Here is a 20,299-nt window from a genome sequence, read left to right on the forward strand (position 1 = left end):
AGGACATTATAAATTTTCAGTTTAGTGCTAATGCCAAAAAACTTAATATAGCAAGTCATTTTTAATCAGATTAATATTTTGATTACACTTTAAAATTAGGCTGCATAAAGCTTACAAGTGTACATTTTCACAATTAGCATTGAATAAATATATGAAGTAAAATGACTCTAAATCATTTTTTCTACACTACTATTTATGTAGTTAAACTTAATCATGCAATGATTGCAAAAAAAACCCCTCATGAATTCTCTTCAAATAAGTGTTAACCATAAGCTCTAGCCAGAAGATTCTGTACATGTTGCTCTTTTTAAATCCAGCAGCCTTTTGCAGACAGTGAGAAGCTCAGACTCTTAGAGCAGCTAGAGAGAGCAGATGCCTGCACTCGTACTTTGGGAAAACAGGTTTGTTTCTTAAAAGAGTAGCTACCTTTAATAAGAACACATTTGGTGAAATTCCATCTTCTGAGTGTCGGTGTTGTGTTGTAGCTGGAGGAGAATGCCAGGCAGTGGGGGAAAGAAAAGCAGGACCTGTTGACCAGACTCAGTGAATACAGTCATGGATTTGCTGGTACATCAAATTTGTATTTTCTGCCACCGGTCAGTACACAACGTTGACCACACATATCTGTTCATGTGGAACCTGTAGGTACATTAAAAAAAATACATTAGTATTAATAATAGTACATAAAAGATTTTGTAAATTGTATCTGCTCTCTTATGGTATTTTAAGGAAGTAATGTTTTGCACCATTCTTTATTATTTTTTTTTTTCTTTACATTTTATTTTGCAAACATGGGTTATAGGCAAATGGGCACTCTTAAATGACCTGATTCAACAGCATGTTGTTTAAACAGGAAAGAAAAAAGAAAATATATCCTGCAATAAAATTAAATGCCTTTATTTGCCTAGATTTGTCGTATTTATTTATTTATTTATTTATTTTATTCCTAATGTGTTTACAAAATACATATTTAATTGTTGTAATTAAATGTTAAATCATTATACTCATTACCTTCTGGAAGGAGTTTGTCAGTTACTGATGTGTAGAGGCTTTATAGTTAAGAGAATGGGTTTCTCAGGGATCAGTATAAGCTCAAATTTGCTCCTCACTTCTAACTGTCTCTGCTTCTCAATCTTGAAGTTCTCTAACATCTGTGAAAGCAAGAGTACATATGAGTTATAGATTTAACACAAACAGAGGCATATACAGTACCATCAGCCCTTATAAGTGTTTTTTAATGTAGAGTATTAGTTATGGAATAAAATAATCACTATAGAGATATTTAACAGAATTTAGCAAGCCATAGTTAATAAAAGGTTATAGAACTGACATGAATGAGAAAGAGCTGCATCTCTGTCTCTGCAATACGGCGCCCAAGGCACTGACGAGGCCCAAAGCCGAAGCCCAAACCCCTGAAGTAGTGGTTTTCATTTCTCAGCCAGCGAGAGGGGAGATACTGTTCTGGTCGGGGGAAAATGCGATAATCTCTGCCCATGGCATACAGTCCCAGCTGCACTAAGGTCTGATCAACACACACCAAGGTCACTTGAATAATTTCACAAACTGATTTAGGTTTTCTCAGCTCGGATTCAGGTTATTGAAGTTGTAGCTTACCCCAGATGGAATATGGTAATTTTGGATCACAACATCTTGAGTGATGTATCTTTGCAGGCTTACTGCTACAGGATGTAGCCTTTAAAAAAATTGTTTACAGTTAGTCAAGACAAGACTAATTTTATATAACTAATCTTTAATATGTAAGGTCTGGAATTAATTTTTAATCAAATAAAAACAAAAAAAAACACCCTCTTTTCTGTAAGCACTCTTGTTACATAACAGTTTAAATAGAGTTCTAGCATTAAGAGTTAACCTGTCCACACCTGAGTGTCTCTTTCAAAGCACCTTTGAGCAGTGGCACCATTTTGAGCATCTGTATTGTGTCTCCCTGTGAGGCATTGCGTGCTGCAATTATTTCTTTCCTCAGCTCCTCTTGGAGGTCGGGGTGTCGTGCCAATTCATAAAGAGTCCATAGGAGGGTGATGGACGTCTAAAACACAACACGTGCCACAACGCTAATTTAATCACTTCTAAATAATTTCATGAGTGATAAAATCTTTTAAAAAATAAATGGTTACACAATGGTTTGTGTAAGTTCTCTAACCGTGTCCACCCCTCCAGCCATTAGTTCTGTCACACTGGCCTTGATTTCCTCAATTGAGAGCCTGTCAAGGATTAGAAGGCTGGCCAGCACTCCAGGATATTTGTTCTGAGCTCCAGATTCTTTCCTCAGCTGCCTGTAGATGTTCTGAATACAGTGGTCCGCTATTGAGCCCCAGAGTGCAATAGTTAAAATACAAAGATGTGTTCATGATCATGATCATGTTTAGTACTGTTTAAATTTGTGGTATTATATGTGGTATTTTTGTTCATTTGGAAAACCTCTTACCCTGGTTGAAAATACCATCCCACGCTTCCACATGGTCTTTCCAGACTTTGGATCCAACCCTCCGTAAAATAGAAGGGGGGATGTACAGCATAGGACAGGTCGTCTTAAACATGAGAGTGATGCAGTCAATAAAGTGCTGAGCATCTGGGTCAATGTAGTCCAACAGCAACCCAAGACGTTCACCATACAATACTGCACTCACAGCTGAGACACAGATCATATCATCATTCAAACTAATAAATATGCAATCCTGTTAAACACATTTGATTGGCACCACTAAGATCTATAGTGTTTAAGTGTTCTAGTCCAAAGGATTCATTACTGATTTTCTGTATAGTGCATTAAAACTTACATTCCAATGCATATTTGAAGAGTTCGTGGGAAAGGTCTGTGGTCCATTTGTTTTGTCCACTTCTTTCAATCTTTTTATGAACTCGGGCCACAAAGTCTTGGCCCACCTCATCCAATAATGGCACAAAGTTCCCCTGCACCTTTGGTGAGATTACTTCCCGGTTCAGAATGACTCTGTTGGAACGCCAGTCCTCTCCATCCCTGAACAGACAGATAGACTGAAGTGTACACTCAAACATTTAATTAGTAACCAAAAACCTAATCTGAGGAATCATACTTCAGAAGAACACCATATTTGCGGTTCCTAAAATCCCTATAGGAGGTCCAAGGTTCCACTCTGAGTCTTTTAGGGTAGTGACCCTCTGCTTTGAACAAGATGGCAGCATCCTCAGGGTTAATAATGTTCACACTTTCATAGTACCCAACCTTCTCCCTGCAAGAATGTGAAATGTGATTTATTATTACATAAAGAACATCACATAATATATACTTTGTTACTGTTGTTAAAAACAGTATTGGTTTTTGAGGAATAAAGTTGGCAAAAACACCCTCAGTTTTTTGCACATGTCCTAGGTAAGTAATGTCCACCTTTAAATAAATAATACAAATAAATGTTCTGACTTTTTTCTCATAATAAAGGCACATCATTTGACATTATAAAAAAATCTGAACTTGTTTGCAAAGCATAAAAAAACTAGCATTCTAGTTATCCTCCGAATAATGTTCAATTGTGAAATAATGTATCTGGTGACAAAGAAATACTGAACAAAATAAAAAATATATTGCTATAATCTATAAAAAAAAAAAATGCATAAATAATGTACTGTAATAAATATTCAAAAAGTTCTATTGTACACTGAGCCTCCTAGATATATAAATGCTCACATGCCCCTATATTGATGTTTAGATCAGTATTCTATTTTAAAAGCTTACCTGTAAATAGGCCCAAATGTGTTGAAGTTATGCACCATTAAATGATGGATGTTCTTGAATCCATCCAGTTTCCAGAAGGTGTAGAGGTTCCCTACACTGTTCTTCCACATTCCAGGAATCTCATTGAAGGGCCTGACAGTGGAGCTGCTTGCTGGAAATAGTGTCTCTTGTGAAACAGGCATGCTCCTGCTGTGGCAGGCTCTTACCTGGCTTGGTGCTTCCAGCATTGCTAGAAATCGAGCCAGAGAACCGCTCCAAGCTGTACACCTCACCGCCATCTCACACACACAGTCACACTTTTCTGTCTCTTGCTGTGCCGTGACTATTTCCCAACCACTCAACTAAGGGATCTACACTCACTCTTTCTATCTCTCCTCACTCCATCACTCTCAGGGACAGATTTTGCCTGCTCAGGGTCTTTGGCTTTATACACTCCTCCTTTCAGTGCTTCAAGGTTAAAATATTAGTTCACATACAACATGAATAAACAAAAATATAAGATTTAAACGGCTTTGACTGCATGCCAAACATTTACTTTAGTTGCCATTTTTCTGGAGGCATTTTTGTTTATTTATTTATTTTTACTCGACAGCATGGCTGCAACCAGCTATAAGGAAAATATTTCAGTAATTTAGGAAGGCGGTTTTCTTCTATTTGTTGAATTTGACAGCAACATCTTTGTAATGTAATGACAATATATTATACAGAGAAACATGTATTCCAAAACTACACAATGAATAGTGATATACATAGTTTTTTCCAGGACATTGCATACCAGGCATGGTAGAAATGTGACAGCATGTGCTTAGGTTTATGCACCAACTGCAATATTGCATATATCTTTATAACAAGAATCTATTTGTTCTTCAAATATATTATACAAAATGGTGTGACACATTGGTACACTGGAACCAGGGTCAGATCAGACCATGCTAAAAAAAAAAAAACAACATTATGACATTGCGCTCCTTTAAAAAGGCCTAAATATTTTATACATCCTTTAATTTGAAATACAGTTAACCCCCGATAGTTTGCAGTTTGGAACTTTTTCTTTTTTTTTTTTTTTTTTAATTTTTTGCTTTTTTTTTTGCAAATTTGCGGGTTCTTATTTGGAACCTAACTAACGGAATCCGCAGTGGGACCAAATGTTCAGGAACATTAGGAATAACTTTTCATGTTTTCCATGACAAGTTTCAAAATATAAAAATAAAAACTATAATTTTTTATGTATTTAAGTGTCTAGATGAATTTACTAAGGTACCATTGGGGGTTGCAGGGGTGCGTCCAAAATCTGTGGATTTTTGTAACTTGAGGGCCTTAAAACGTAACCCCAATGAGTTCCGGGGGACCACTGGTACTTGGGAACTGAAATAAGCCTACACTGCTTACAATGTTACACCAACAACTAAACTGCAATAGTCAGTTAGGTTCTTTCAGGTCTTCTTCAACTTCATAATAGTGGCCACTGCACAAATTGTGCTTTTCTGAGAAATAATACCTAATTAAAGCCAGCAAAGCAGCTTTGTGGAAGTTTTCTTCATAAACATCTGTATACTGGCAGAAAATGAGGTATATAAGAATCAGAGTTAATCACACATCAAAGCATGCACAACCATTAAGAACAAGCCATTTCACCAAAAAGAAAAACCCTCAGGCTGTGATTTTAATCTTTTTTTTTTTTTTTATTATTATTATAACAAACATTAACACATGAAATCAAGCAACTAAAAAATATATACTGGATTTGAAATCACTAAATTTTTAAAACATGACATTTAAATAAATATTTACTTACAATATACACACACACACACACACACACACACACACAACAGTGCAATAAAAAAACTACATCTTATTTTAGGTTTATGTGTACATAATCTTTTACAGGGAATCCTTTCTATTATTTTTCTCCAGATTTACAGAATTTATTATCCAAATGGCTATAAGTAGTACAGATGCTGAAACCTAAGATTACTGATGATAAAATAAAAATGATTCAGGTCACAATCATAAATTATATAAATAGTCGTGTTTACAATTTAAAACTGTAACAGATTTGTAGGTTGTGAATGCATGTAATAAACCTTTTATTCTACTATTTTTATCTATTTATGTAATAGCTAGACCTCACTGAGGCTTAATCAGTTGAACAAGTTTGTCTAGTTTCATGGCAGTGTTTAAGTCTCCCTCAACTCTCAACCTGCCACTGCTATATGCTGCGATTGGCCGCAGACTGCCCTGGAACATAGCCATCATATCCTGCTCACTCATACTCAGAGACACATCTGGGTGCATCACCTTGCCTGCACCACATGTTCCACCATCTGGAGATTGAGAGAGAGAGAGAGAGAGAGAGAGAGAGAGACAGACAGAGAGAGAGAGAGAGAGAGAGAGAGAGAGAGAGAGAGAGAGAGAACGAGAACGAGAGACAGACAGACAGACAGAGAGAGAGAGAGAGAGGAAGGGAGAGAGAGAGAGAGATAATTCATCATCTGGATTACCAAATAAAATGTAAAACGTTCACAAGATAAATGCTTAAATATACGTGGTCAGATTAGGGCTACATAGCATATTTGTTACTATAACAATGTTGGCTAATAAGTCTTCTATGTAATATGTCACCAAATTGCAATTTGTAAATTCTGACAAAAACAAAAATGTTATTAAAACCTCCATATTCATATTTTATATTCATTCTTTTTCATTTTAGTACGTATTATTAGTTGTTAAAGACATGCCAAGACTGCACCTCATATTTCTCATTGTGAACAACATTGTGGAAAAGATGAGGTTCACCAGGGAAAATATAATCAATAGTGATCTCATTAACAATCTGATCAAACATAGTGTATAGAGTATTTATTTACAGATCTAACTATCTTGTCTGTTTAGAAATAATTCTTAGAAGAGAACAAGGTAATTCTGTACCCTCAGTAAAACCCAAGCCCAAACTAAGCTAACTGTTTTACACAAATGAAAGCTTATGTTAATGTAAAGAGTTGTGGCCTTCCTGATTGCACAATCCTGTGGACATTAAGACATTCATATGATATAATAAATGTAAATACCATATGTTTTTAGTCTACAAAAATGTGTTGCTACTTACTTTGAGTTAGATCCACATAGTAGCTCCTGGTCTGGCCAGTGTTAGTACTGATATGAAACTGGAAACAGGCTCCTACTTCTCTAACCAAGCTCTCAGACAGCACCATTCTTACTGCTGCCAGGAGCTCCTCTATGACACCGCTCTTTTCAGCTACTGGAACCTCTGTACTAAACTCGTCAGTAAAGAGCACTGCATCTGCATAAAATACATCCATATGACAAAGCTGAAGTAAGAACCTGGTAATGAATTGGCCCAGATGCAAAGTGTATAAACACACCTTTTGCAGGTAGAGAAACTGCTGCACTTTGCCCCAGAAAGTGCATTGCGAGCTGCTGTATAGGCCCAGTCAGACCCTCTAGACCAGGGACAGAGGGAGGCATGATGAGAGGCCCTGAGTGAGAATCATCTGGGGCACGGAGCACACTTTCCAAAGTCAACTCAACACGGTCAACCTCCAACCCCCAAGGCTTGGTCAAATCATTTATGTCCATCTGCAAAACATAGTTTAGCTGTAATAATGTACTATCTTATAATCTCTCCATCTGTTTCCTTCTCAGAATTTAGATCAAATATATAAAGTATATTATTACGAGTTTTCATGCATAAAGGATGCAAAATCTACACTGCACTTTCATATAAAGCAATGCTAAAGACATCTGATATGATTTTGCTGCTTACCCCAAGGTGCTCCCCAAGTTTCACTCTCTCTGTCTGTATCTCTCTGACAGTCCTCTTGCCCAGGGTCTGAGTCATAGCGTTCTGTGCAGTAAGACGTGTGGAGGCCTTTAAATCCTGCAACGCCACCACAGACATAACAGGATTCCAGATTCGGAACTGGATATCTGCTCCGACAGACACCAAGCCACCATCTTTCGTATTCACCTGATACAAGAAAATCCATTGTTGAGGTCATGAGCCTGATACTCTTATAGCATTAGTGAAAAGCAATTTTTCAGACATTTTGATCTTTTTTTTAGAAAAGAGGTTAAATATCAGCTGAAAGTGGGCAGCACATAGAAAGTTGGTTCAGTGTTTGTTCATACCTTGCATGGTGGGATGTTGAAAGCCCTGGTGCGTAGGTCCACCCTTTGCCATTGGTCAATCAGTGGAAGCACTAAAACCACTCCTGGACCCTTAGGAGGCCGGATGCGACCCAGCCGGAATACAACAATCCTCTCGTAGTTGGGCACCGTCTTTACAAAAAAAACACATAAACCAAATTACACTCTGCACAATATCACATCTGTAATAGTTTCCCAACAACTGATTCTTTTACATATTTTATGTATTTCCTATCCCACCTTTTCAAAATAGCAATTTTGAAAGAAAAACCTTCAATGCTGGTCTCAGTATTGCTATACTGTACACACTTCACTACATTCAATGTCCTCATACATGTCTTCTGCTCAACTCAAGACCATTTTTAATATGCTCATCCTTTACATTCTACATATTTCAACTCGTTCTGTACTTTCATGTACTTTATTTGTACACATTTATACTAATTTACTTTATACTTATATAGATGTAAATACTAATATACATGTGAAAATTGTTTTTGTCATACAGACCGTTTATATTTGAATTTTGACTCACTTGAACGTTCACATTGGATATATTTCTCTTTTATTATTATTATATTACTCTCTCACTCTCACACACACACAATACTTACTTTTAAAACAAACCAAGCAGATATGGGGAATGTGATTAGCGTACAAAGAAAGACCAAAATGATAACAATTAAGTTGCATAGCCGTGATACTAATCCCTGACTATCGTCTTTAAAATCGTTGTTTTTTATTTTAGGGACGTAGTCAAAGGAGAAGCCGCTGTTATACTGAGACTGTCCGGATATAAACAGACCAGCAGTATTACTGTTTCCATAATCACTCTTGGGCAAAATCTCATAGTTATAATCGGAAGACTTTCCAAACATTTTACGTCAATAATTTAAAGGTATATCTAATTACTATGTTACCGGTAGCGAGTGAAACTAGTTTTCGAACGTATATGTTAGCGGAAACACTTCCGTGTTTGGAAACATACTAAAACCTCATTGGAGGTGAAATGCACTACGTACAGTGTATAAGCCTAGAGTTATAAACCATTATCCTACTGCGCACTCTAGTGGGCTGGAGGTGACCTTTCTGACAAATACTAATGGGAAACCTGAATTTTCCTTATGTGGTTCTTCTCCAAACTGTTACCACAAAGCTGGAGGCACACAATTGTACATGATGTCTTTGAATGCGTTCACCTGAAATTGTAAACTCAAACCTCTTCCAGCATGACTCCATTAAGATATGGTTTATATGGTTTGGAGAGGAAAATCTTAAGTGGCCTGCTAAAGAGCTCTGACCTCAACCGTACTGAACACCTTTTGGATGAATTAGAAATACTGACTGTACCAGGTCTTCTCACTCTACAACAGTACCTGACATTGCGATCACCCTTGTGGCCCTTGTGACATAAAATTTTTTACCGCATGTTGGTAACAACCCATGCAATCCACACATGAAGACAAATCAAACCATAGATGTCCATAGATGAAGTTATGTGTAATAATATAAAATGACAGGGAAATGGTATTGAACACATGCATGTAATGCACTAAACCGCCATTGGCCTGTATGTACGCTCTCCACGCAAGACTCCATTTCTGAAGAAAAAGCATGTTGAAGCTTGTTTAAGTTTCCTGCACAACATTTAGACAAGCCTTTGAAATACTAGGAGAATAAAGTCTGATCAGCGACCAACATTTTACTCTTTGGATGCCATAATGCACACCATGTTTGGAGAACAAATGGCACTGTACATCACCCCACAAATACCATATGTTCAGTGAACATCATGGTAGGGGCTGTTTTTTACCATATGGTACTGGCAAGTACTGGCAAGCAGATTATAGCAGCAAAAATCTGCTGCTATCTACCAGGATGAAACAAGGTTGGACATTTCAGCAGATAATGATCCCAAACACACAGCCAAGGAAATTCTTAATTGGTTTCAGAGAAAGAAAATGAAGCTGCTAGAATGGCCCAGCCAATAACCTGACTTAAATCCAATTCAAAAGCAATGGAAAGAACTAAAGATCAGAGTTCATAGAAGAGGCCCACAGAACCTTCAAGATTTAAAGAATGTTTGTCTGGAAGAATGGGCCAAAATCACAACTGAGCAATGCATGCAACTAGTTTCTCCATACAGGAGGCGTCTTGAAGCTGTCATTAGCAACAAAGGCTTTTGTAAGAAGTATTTACATAAATTTCAGTAAGCATGTTTAATACATTTTCTAAAAAAATCTTTGCCATTTAACGTCGGTTATGTCAGGACTCCCCTTGCCATGCCCCCTTCGGCGGCGGCATTCCCCGAAGCACCCTGCTTCTTCTCCCGTGCGCTCCTCGCAGTCATGCTGATCACACACACCTGACTCTCCTTCACTCACTCATCCCATCTCCTATTTAAGCCCCTCACCTCCACACACTCGTGGTCCGTTATTGTTTGTGCATGATCGTATGTGTTGGTTCATGGCGGTCTGTGTAATCGCGTATACGTATCCCGCTACGTACCCTTCTTCTCGGACTCCGCATTCTCTCAACGGCACCCCGGATTACCCCGATCCTGCTGTTTTCCATGTTCACGCTGCCTGCACCACGTTTATCCGTTGCTGCCCATGGATCCGTGGATTCTTTACAACAGGGGTGTCAAACTCAAATTCACAGTTGGCCAAAATTAAAAACCGGGATGAAGTTGCGGGCCAAACTCAATATTTATTGAAAATTTGACTGCAATTGTGCATTTTTTCCGTCTCTCCAGATCTGTAATGTTGAACCTTTTCATATGGAAACAAACTTTAGTTTTGCATAAACATTAAATCTGGAACAACCAAAGTTTAATATTATATATGAAAAAAAAAGTATAATATTAACACATGAGAAATTTAATTTGAAATAAAACACACATCAGTGGTATTCGTTTCTTATTATGTCTCTCTCTCTCTAGAGGTAGAAAAGTGCACCACTGGATATTACTGCTTCGCTACAAGTATTGGTGGATTATCTCCTGAGTATTCTCAATAAACTTTGTTTGCGTTTACTTCGGCTTCCGCCTCCTTATCCGCATCACGATCTCGATCTGCATGACCAATCAATCAAATCGCGGCAACGCTGTTGTGTAAAAAAACCTCCAAAAACACATGCATGCACATTCTCATTTAATAACGCACATCATGTACATAAAGACTTTCAAGCACGTTAATATATTGCCGCCATATTGGTTTTCGTTTGTCTCGATCATCGGTTATCTCCACGCTTTTTGGTGTTCCCTAGGTCCTCGACATAACCGGGTTCCACTGTATATATGTACAGGTATATACCGAAGCATGTAGATGTATAGGCGAGATGGCAGTGGAGTTTTTAACAAGATTGTTTAAAAGGATTTTGGAAGGTGAGAAGATACCTGAGGAATGGAGAAGGAGTGTGCTGGTACTGATCTTTAAGAATAATGGAGATGTGCTGACCTGCAGTAACTACAGGGGAATAAAGTTGATCAGTTACACCATCAAGTTATGGGAAAGAGTAGTGGAAGCCAGGCTGAGAGAAGAGGTGACCATCTGTGAGCAGCTGTATGGTTTTATGCTGAGGAAGAGCACCACAGATGTATTCTTTGCCTTGAGAATGTTGATGGAGAAGTATAGAGAAGGTCAGGAGTTGCATTGTGTGTTTGTGGATTTAGAGAAAGCGTACAACAGGGTGCCGAGAGAAGAGTTGTGGTATTGTATGAAGAAGTCAGGTGTGTCAGAGAAAAGTATGTGAGGGTGGTGCAGGACATATGAGGACAGTGTGACAGCAGTGAAGTGTGCAGTAGGAATGACAGACTGGTTTAAGGTGGAGGTTGGACTGCATCAAGGATCGGCTCTGAGCCCTTTACTGTTTGCAGTGGTGATGGACAGGTTGACGGACAAGTTCAGACAGGAGTCTAAATAGACCATGATGTTTGCGGATGATATTGTGATTTGTGGTGATTTCGGAGCAAGCTGAGAAGAGCCTGGAGGGGTGGAGGTAAGTGCTGGAGAGAAGAGGATTGAAAGTCAGTAGGAGTAAGACAGCGTACATGTGTGTGAATGAGAGGGAGGGCAGTGTAGGGGTGCGGTTGCAGGGAGAAGAGATGGAGAAGGTGGAGGAGTTCAGGTACCTGGGGTCAACAGTGCAAAGTAATAGAGAGTGTGTTACAGATGTGAAGAACAGAGTGCAGGCAGGGTGGAGTGGGTGGAGAAGTGTGGCAGGAGTAATTTGTGAAAGAAGAGTATCTGCAGGAGTAAAAGGGAAAGTTTATAGGACTGTGGTGAGACCTGCGATGTTGTATAGTTTAGAGACAGTGGTATTGAGTAAAAGACAGGAGGTGGAGCTGGAGGTAGCAGAGCTGAAGATGTTGAGGTTTTCGTTGAGAGTGACGAGGATGGACAGGATTAGAAATGAGTTTATCAAAGGGACAGCCCATGTAGGTCGTTTTGGAGACAAGGTCAGGGAGGCGAAAAAACTTGTATATAAATATATATATATTTTTTTAATTTTAATTTTTTTTTTTTTTTTACTTTTCTGTTAGAGCAGGCAGGAGATGGCCTACTCCAGGAAATCTGTGCTATGTTGCAACGTTAATGGGATTTTGCTAAAATGATTAAAAACTCTACATTTATGATTTCATTTGCAACAGAAAGAACAGTTAAATTGTCAAGCTGTTTGGATTTCAGACAATAAAAAACACAAGGTTTGTTTTGTAGTTGAACATTTTATCAAAATATATATTTGCATTATGAAAAGCTGGAAAGGCAATATTGCAGTTTACTTACAAAGACACAGTAATCTACTGTAGGCTATGTGCTCTATCTAATAACATTTCATATATTAACAAACTCATATAGAATAAGCAGTAATAAAAGTACAAACTATAATATAAATATTTAAATATAAACCTCCTGATACAGAACCGACTGAAATTTGATGCTGGTGTAATGTTTTGACTGTTGGTCTGGCTGTGATGTAGTGGATAAAAAAAACAACCATGCAGAAAAAATTGATGGACTGGTGCAGCCTGAATGCTCATGGTGATGACCAGTTCTGTCATGAATGAGGACCAATATGGAACTCCCATTTCATATCTAATTTCTTTAATAGGCTTCTAATTACTACAGTAAAATAAATTACCCGAAGTATGTGTAAATTATATACTGTGTCCTATTTTCAAGCGATTTTTAATTCTTAAACATGTCACAGAGCAACTTCTCCATGGGGGTGTTTCCAATAGTTCTATGGAAGAAGAGCAGTTCGATCCTCTCTGAACTTACAAAATGTAAAGTGGGAAGAAGCAACAACAGCCTCCCAAACCTGAGGAACACAAGGAGTTTGATTATTTTTACTATTTCTATTTCTATTTCTATTTCTATTTGTATTCATATTTCTATTTTGGTTTTGTGTGTGTGTGTGTGTGTGTGTGTGTGTGTGTTTGTGTGTGTGTGTGTATGTGTGTGTGTTTACCTTGCTGCTTGACTGGAGTAAAGTGTGTGAATGTGCTGAGCAAGCATTACTTGGGACTGGTCTTGTAGATTCTCAACCTGTTCTGGGTCTTTGAGGCCACTTGTTTCTGTATTAATGTAAAAGCCAAATCTATATCAATTGCAGCAATACATTGTAATTGCACAAAAAAAATGGACTCTTCCTTTACTGCCTAAAGTTCAGAAAACTCACCAGGCTTAAAGAGAACTATTGCTTTCAGGCAAGCAAACTCCGTAGGGTCCACCTGCAGAGCCTTGAAGCGGCTGAAAAGCTCCTGCAGAAGGCGCAGGTCAGAGGCAAAGGGGCTGCTTTTACCCTGTGATGAAGGAGACAGCTCAGGTAGAGAGAGCAGGGGACAACTTTCTAATGGCAAGGACCACTGGATGGCACAGAGAAGAAACAGCTCACTCCATGCCTCCTCTAATAATATCACCTGTTAAACAGCAAAACAGAAAGATGGTGAAATGGTTGTTATAAATGGCAAGCTTTCCAATAAATCTTACTATAGTATGCATAATGATTCTGATTAATATGTAAGCACTGTTGTTTCAGCAATTTATATGATAAAAAGTAAAATAGCTTGTACCTGGTCCCTAAATGGCAGGTGGGAGAAGACCGGTAAGTTTTTTGCCCATTTGACAGACATAAAGAGAAGGCGGGCAGAAGTCTCATAAATGCTCTCAGGGCCAGAATTGGAATAAAGAGTCGTGTTGCTCTCAGGAGAGCTTGTCTCCGGCTCGTTACTTGTTACATCAATATTCTCATCCACTGCAGAGGTCGAGAAAATAATATTACATTAAATTGTATTCCCATTAACCTATTAGCTGTTAATTATAAATACTCATAATTTAGTCATTGAGAATTGTTACTTGAATAGATTCTGCCATAACATAATAAATAACAAATAATTGCAATGCTCTTCATGATTGGTGTGTTAATATTTTTGTACATACCATCTTCAGGCTCAAGCTTAGCGCAGGTCTCAGCTGTCATCAGGCTGGCCATGAAGCGATGGCTGTTCTTGGAGCTGCTGCTGAGCTGACTGGGACCACTAGAGTTGATGCTGGAGCTAATGGAGGAGCCCAATAAAGGTCTGCTTATTACAGAACAGCTGGAGGAGGAGGATGTGGGCTCCCTGGTGGTGGCTAGATGTTCCTTCTCTGTATCTATATCCAAGGTGTCTAATCTGACCTGAGCTGTGCTTCGTGGTTGCCTTTCATTCTGCACAGCTAACAGAGTAGAACATAATGAGTTAGAAAGAGAGTGACAGGTCAGGAGAATATGCCAAGCTATTCCAATAATCCATTAAGAAAAATTAAACTCACCATCTTTGTTCATGCCAGCTTGAAGGCATTTCTTTAGGCGACATGCCTGGCACTGGTTACGATGGGCTTTATCTACTGGACACATACCTGTACCAGCTTGGCACCTGCAGGTTTATTGCAAAAGTAAGACATATAGGCAATATTAAGGTGTCTTTGTTTTATAGAATTGTGTGTTTGTCTCCTCACCTGTAGATTAATCTCCGTCTCACACTGCGCTTAAAGAATCCACTGCAGCCATTGCAGGCATAGATCCCATAGTGCTTTCCGCTGCTAGTATCTGCACAGACCTTACACAGCATTCCTTGATTCAGGCTCTTACCAGGAGCTGGACTTTTACCTGTACACATGAAACAACTCAGTAATTTTATGTAGAGTAATAAACTAATTATTATTATAAAAAAATATGTATATATATATATGTGTGTGTGTGTGTGTGTGTGTGTGTGTGATTTCTGCAGGTTTCGATTTTGTCCAGTTGTTCCAAAAAAGCACAAAGATAGACAGTTCAAAGGTCTCTGAGAAATGCATAGTGTGAACCAATCCTAACTAAATCCTTAACTAAATTCAGATTTTTCAAACAGTGTGAAGCTTTTTAACTTACCTCCATGGCTCTCCTCTGTGGAGCTGCTTCTAAAAGAGCCTGTGGGGGATGTGGATGGCATCATGGAAATCTTTAAAATTGATTCCTCCATTATAGAAGGTAAAGATAGAGGAAAAATCTTGTGTTCTTCTGTTTGTAATAATGTATGATCACAAGTAGTTGCCTGGAGATTGACTCCCAATTGGCTGTTTAATTTGTTTACTTTTCCTGTGTGTTTTTAGTCCTCATAAAAATCTCACTTCATTGTGATTAGTTCTCCAGAACCTGTTGCCTTTTGCTGAAATAACGTCCAGTGAGGTCTGTCACCTGCTCATCCAACCTCTTGTGATGCTGAAGTGTGTATGAGTCTCTGTCCAGTCCAGGCTCCCTAAAGGAAGACAAGGGGATTAGTAGCAAGCGCTGTGTAAGCAAATGCCCATTTGTCATCCTCTTAATCTTTACTGTCCATCTAGGGGTGGATCAATCAGTCACACGGTTTGGCATTAGTTTCATCCAAAAAAGGAGAATAAAAGAAGAAAGACTTTAGACTTTAGGGAATTAAGGACAAATACTTTTGCCCTCTTTATTCTTGTTTAACGAGTTTTAAGAGTTCAACATGCGAGCATCTAGTATCATTCTTGCGAAATGTGACATGTAACACATACTGTATGTAACAATGCAAAAATAAATAGGACAAAGTTCTGATATATAATATTTTTTTTATAAAAGTAAAGGATATCTAATAGTTCACAGTATGTGGTTATCATATAACAAATATTAGAAAATAACATATTTCTGGACATATTGCTTTGAGAATTTTTTATGTTCTAAAAACATTCTTGAAATAGCAAAATTATCTATTATCAAAGAATAATAAAATTTTTGTTGAAATAGTTTAAATAGTTTATTAGTACAATATTTAGAACTTGGTTATTTAACATTTTACAAGAAGAATCATTTAAAATGTACAATGTACAGTATATAATCTTATCACATTCCAATAAAGATAAATATTAGTTGTATTTTTATATGTTCATGATTGAACATACAGTAGATACCATGCACCATGAGTAGGCATACTGTATACAGATGCTAACATTATTAAATAGATAAAATGTTTGATATACAATTTATGGATGAATTAAAAAAAAAAAGAAACATTTTTTCTTACACTTTGTAGTAAGAAATATTTGTAGGAATGTATTAATTAATCTAAGGGATAATTGTGGTAGTTGTTCTTATTAACAAATAATAATACATTTTATTTGAATTAAGTTTAATGCTATTTCATCATATTTTTAATCCTTAGCAAATTTCCCCATTAACAGTGAGTCATTTTTGGGCCATCTCTAAAATCCGGTCCAACTGCTCATGACCCTAAATGCCTATTCTAATGCTTCTGTTCATCTGTTTGGCATTCTTTCATATTAATCATTTGGCCTCTGGCTCATTTTTTAACAACACAACCTAAAAGGAATTAGCTAACAAGAAGATGTCCATCTCTTGTCCGCTAAGCAGCTTAGCCTATCACAAAATGTGTTCTCCTAAGTCAAACAAAGACCCCATAAGGAAGGGGGTGGAAACGGAGGGCAATTAAGTCACTGTGAGTCTGAAAGAGCAGTGAGGCCCCCGAGCACCAGTTCAGCCCAGTGCCATATGGTGGCTGCTCTCTGGATCTCAGTCTACCTAATTAGTGACCGTTGCCTGATTTACCAGTAATTAGAGGACTGAAGTCAGTGAGTTTTTTTTTTTTATCTATTTATTTTTTATATTAAGAACCTACATAGATGCATACACTATAGATAGTCAATCACACCATGTTATAATGATGTTCTCATGATAGTGTGAATACAGCAGGACCATAAACACAACATGTAGAAAAAAACCTCTCGATTAAATCCTATATAATATATAATCTAATTCCAGCATGTTGACTATCAATCAGTAAAGCCACCATTTCTGCAATTTTGACAAAGAATGCAATATTTTCCAGTTTAAAAAAACAAATACTTCAGAGCCTAAGTGCAGATTGACTAGGAGATGATCTCTGCAAGAAAAATCCCATGTAATGCTCAATTTGTTTAGGCTGATGTCTCTGTTTCTACAACAAACTCCTCTCTGTTAGGTTAAACTGGTGTGTAAAAAGATTAGAAATCCAGATTAGCACAAGGGGCTTGTTTTGGACCCCTGTCTAAACTCTTAACTAGACAGTGTGTTTTAGTTCTTGGTTCTCAAGATTTGTTTAATATGATTCCAAAATCTACTTGCACTACATTGTGATGCAATAGTACTAGCAAAAAAACTGTATCAGGCATGAACAAATTATAAATTAATTATCTATCTTAAGTTAAAACCTCTACCTACAACATTGCATTTATTGTCCAGAATATTGCGTGAATTGACTGAAATGCTAGCCATTACAATAATATAGACATAAAGAAATTTTTAAGTTCTGCCTTTGCTGTAGCCATAATTATTTGGTAGCACTGGTCAGCTACTCCTTAGCGAACTTGAGGCTTTGGGGTGTGCGTTTTCACTTTACATTACACATAAAAGTCTAAACTGTATGTCCTCCAACATTTTACAGGAAAAAAAAACAATGCAATGCATTGCAATGTACTGACAAAAAAAAACATATTAGTTGTTTCAGAAAATTACAATTCTTTGTAAATTCTTTTCAGTTTTTTTTTTTTTTCATTTGTTTGTTTTTGGAAGCAATTAATCATATGTTCATAATAAACATAATATATATTATGTTCTATAATGGATTCAGGTGTGCTAGGGACATTGCATTTACTTTGCAGCATGCTTTTTAAAAAGACACGTGTGTATACATGTGAGCTGCCATACAAAGGCTAAACAGAGGTGTTGTTTCTGTTGATGTCATGTGTAAGTGACAACTGAGTGAAGTGTTCTCAGTCTGCTGTGTGTGCAGGTGGGGGAGTGGCCGTCACAACATCCTGGTATTAAATGAGTTTATGTAACAGGCAGGTGGATGTCATGCATAATGTTCTCTAGTAGCCAAACAAGACTTGCTTAGATGAGCAGAGCAGAGATTATGAGAAAGCAATTCAGATTACAAACTGTGTCTTGAAATAGTCACTTTTATAAACTGTGATAACTTATAGAGTAAAACATCTGTATATATTCAATGTTTACTCTTTGAAATACATTTTTAAATGCTACATACAGATATCTATGCTTTCCATTATAGTCCTTACACAACCTTATCTATTTTTTATTTCATACATTAACACCAAACACTCCTACTAACAAGCAAATGCTTTCATGGAAACTCATTTAGTGTGAATGCCATTTCATTTTATTTCCTAACTCACCTCTGGTAAAGATTGGTCTGCTAAGGTGTTTAGGATTTGATCTGTTCTGTGCTGACAGTGTAACTCTACAGCCTGTACTACATATCCCTAAAGTCTGTGTCTCGGGCTGCCTGTACCACAGCCATAAGTTGTGGAGATTAGCTTCTTACACTCCCTACACGTCAGGATAAAGCTGTTGATGTCAGCCATTCTTAATGGAAAAATAACAGATCCTAAGCGATCCGTAGTGCAATAATATGTGGCAATTATATTCTGTGCATGTATACAGCATAAAAGTGTGACACTTTTTGATAAATATTATTATTATTATGCACATCTTATTTAGAAAAGGATGATTAAAAAAAATTGTATTAACAATTAAAATAGACATAAATTGTTAGTCCTTTGCAAGCAGCTCTGGATTTTCCAGAATGTTCACAAGGAATCCACCTGCAAAATATAAGAGGTCTGTATACTGTGTGAGGAACCATAACCCTTCCCCAAGCATTGACCTAGATCTCTGACAGTAAACAGCTGCTGTTGGCCTGTGTTGCTGCTGCCATCAGCAAAATGCTGTGTTAGAGCCCTGGCCTGAGAGCGGATCAATGTCAGATTGCTCCTCTCCTGAGCCTTCTGATTGGGCTCAGCGACTTTCAGACTGTTTAGGAGATCCAACAGCACTTAAAAGCCACCCGCCAATGAGATTAGCACTAACTGCTCTCTACTGGACAAATATTTTCTTTGGCAGATGACTTGCCTGCACACCAGCCACGTGTTGCCTCCATCAGTGAACTGCACAAACCTTTTTAAAAAAACTTGAGTCTGAAGTAACAGGTTTTATGTGACAATGTGATAAAAGGGAAAAGATGAAACAAAACCACATTGAATGTATAACCATAATATTTGTTTTCTATGTTAAATATTAGTTTTACATTCATGACAAATTTAATATATTCAAAATGCTTTATAATGGTATAATTTGATTTGCACATTTGTTTGGTATAAATTACAATCATTAGTTTGGATGACTTGGAACTGCTCTTCATAGTTTGGAAAGTAAAATAACTTTTAGAAGATTATTTAAAGAACATTAAATTTCACGTATGTAGTACAATACTTACACTTACCTAAAAAGTACAATCATAACTGGATGTAAGGAAGGCTCGCTATCCGGCTCAAAGGACCAAAATGTAAGGAAGGTTCACTATCTGGCTAGAAGGACCAAAATCTAAGAAAAGTTTTCTATCTGATTCAAAGGATTAAATCTAAGAAAGGTTATCGGTAGGTTATCTGAGGGTTTTTGGAAGGTACACTGATCAGGAGATTGTACTCGCCCCAGTGTGTCCGTACAAACACGGTACAGAATTCAGAACCCTCAAACTTTACTGGGTTTAAGATTTAATCGTGTGTGGTGTAATTCTTGCTGTCATCTGGCTTTTAAGTCCATGGTCAAGAGCAGTGCGTTGTGATGTCACATAGGTAATTTATCTTCATCGTAATCTTTAAATCTCCCTCTAGTGGTACTCTAGTATACTGTGTGTGTGTGTGTGTGTGTGTGTGTGTGTGTGTGTGTGTGTGTGTGTGTGTGTGTGTATATATATTCATTTTTAAATAATATAAAAAAATGCTTTATTGTTTTATAAGATGCTTATATAATGCTCATTAAAGTATTACGTATTAAAGTATT

At 37.4% G+C, this 20,299-nt stretch overlaps 4 protein-coding genes across 6 annotated transcripts in view; 1 reads left to right on the forward strand and 3 right to left on the reverse strand.

Moving 5' to 3' along the window:
• ccdc33 (coiled-coil domain containing 33) overlaps window positions 1-614 on the forward strand; it is a 50,317-nt gene extending 49,703 nt beyond the window's left edge. The window contains exons 14-15 of the mRNA XM_046859138.1: window positions 318-401; window positions 486-614. Coding sequence (XP_046715094.1) covers window positions 318-401; window positions 486-614 — 213 coding nt within the window. The remainder of the gene's footprint in view (window positions 1-317; window positions 402-485) is intronic.
• Window positions 3-4,127, reverse strand: LOC124392299 (cholesterol side-chain cleavage enzyme, mitochondrial). Its single transcript, XM_046859128.1, has 10 exons — window positions 3,731-4,127; window positions 3,075-3,230; window positions 2,799-2,998; window positions 2,447-2,650; window positions 2,162-2,322; window positions 1,881-2,047; window positions 1,615-1,693; window positions 1,331-1,522; window positions 1,012-1,151; window positions 3-639 (listed from the first exon to the last, which is right to left on the reverse strand). The coding sequence occupies exons 1-9, from the start codon at window positions 4,006-4,008 to the stop codon at window positions 1,029-1,031; spliced, it is 1,560 nt and encodes a 519-aa protein (XP_046715084.1). The 5' UTR covers window positions 4,009-4,127; the 3' UTR covers window positions 3-639; window positions 1,012-1,028.
• Window positions 4,128-5,397: 1,270 nt separating this feature from the next.
• stoml1 (stomatin (EPB72)-like 1) lies at window positions 5,398-8,899 on the reverse strand. Its single transcript, XM_046859565.1, has 6 exons — window positions 8,515-8,899; window positions 7,883-8,032; window positions 7,518-7,721; window positions 7,117-7,330; window positions 6,840-7,034; window positions 5,398-6,057 (listed from the first exon to the last, which is right to left on the reverse strand). Exons 1-6 carry the CDS (start codon window positions 8,776-8,778, stop codon window positions 5,861-5,863), a joined length of 1,224 nt encoding a protein of 407 aa, XP_046715521.1. The 5' UTR covers window positions 8,779-8,899; the 3' UTR covers window positions 5,398-5,860.
• Window positions 8,900-12,610: 3,711 nt separating this feature from the next.
• Window positions 12,611-20,002, reverse strand: nr2e3 (nuclear receptor subfamily 2, group E, member 3). Of its 3 annotated transcripts, none has more exons than XM_046859714.1 (10): window positions 19,740-20,002; window positions 15,556-15,683; window positions 15,317-15,386; window positions 14,902-15,052; window positions 14,716-14,819; window positions 14,344-14,619; window positions 13,977-14,158; window positions 13,583-13,823; window positions 13,373-13,478; window positions 12,611-13,222 (listed from the first exon to the last, which is right to left on the reverse strand). In XM_046859714.1, exons 3-10 carry the CDS (start codon window positions 15,378-15,380, stop codon window positions 13,090-13,092), a joined length of 1,257 nt encoding a protein of 418 aa, XP_046715670.1. In that variant the 5' UTR covers window positions 15,381-15,386; window positions 15,556-15,683; window positions 19,740-20,002; the 3' UTR covers window positions 12,611-13,089. The 3 variants fall into 3 exon arrangements, with proteins under 3 accessions (XP_046715670.1, XP_046715669.1, XP_046715667.1); XM_046859713.1 differs by having other exon boundaries at window positions 15,317-15,401; XM_046859711.1 differs by having other exon boundaries at window positions 15,317-15,683.
• Window positions 20,003-20,299: the final 297 nt, after the last annotated feature.

The sequence above is a fragment of the Silurus meridionalis genome, chromosome 10 (assembly GCF_014805685.1).
Source record: "Silurus meridionalis isolate SWU-2019-XX chromosome 10, ASM1480568v1, whole genome shotgun sequence".
In the NCBI taxonomy this organism is placed as follows: domain Eukaryota; kingdom Metazoa; phylum Chordata; class Actinopteri; order Siluriformes; family Siluridae; genus Silurus; species Silurus meridionalis.

Bases quoted from the DNA above. Each gene is read 5' to 3' on its own strand.
- nr2e3 (XM_046859711.1), bottom strand. From the start codon at position 15,407: ATGGAGGAATCAATTTTAAAGATTTCCATGATGCCATCCACATCCCCC. The intron at 14,159-14,343 runs GTATGTACAAAA...CGACCTCTGCAG, and splicing joins TAAGCTTGAGCCTGAAGATG to TGGATGAGAATATTGATGTA. The intron at 13,223-13,372 runs GTAAACACACAC...TGTGTTCCTCAG, and splicing joins TACTCCAGTCAAGCAGCAAG to GTTTGGGAGGCTGTTGTTGC.
- LOC124392299 (XM_046859128.1), bottom strand. From the start codon at position 4,008: ATGGCGGTGAGGTGTACAGCTTGGAGCGGTTCTCTGGCTCGATTTCTA. The intron at 2,323-2,446 runs GTAAGAGGTTTT...GGGGCTCAATAG, and splicing joins GGATGGTATTTTCAACCAGG to CGGACCACTGTATTCAGAAC. The intron at 1,152-1,330 runs GTCAGTTCTATA...TTGCTTTCACAG, and splicing joins TGCAGCTCTTTCTCATTCAT to ATGTTAGAGAACTTCAAGAT.
- stoml1 (XM_046859565.1), bottom strand. From the start codon at position 8,778: ATGTTTGGAAAGTCTTCCGATTATAACTATGAGATTTTGCCCAAGAGT. The intron at 7,722-7,882 runs GTATGAACAAAC...TTCTTGTATCAG, and splicing joins TCAACATCCCACCATGCAAG to GTGAATACGAAAGATGGTGG. The intron at 6,058-6,839 runs GTAAGTAGCAAC...CTCAATCTCCAG, and splicing joins CTATGTGGATCTAACTCAAA to ATGGTGGAACATGTGGTGCA.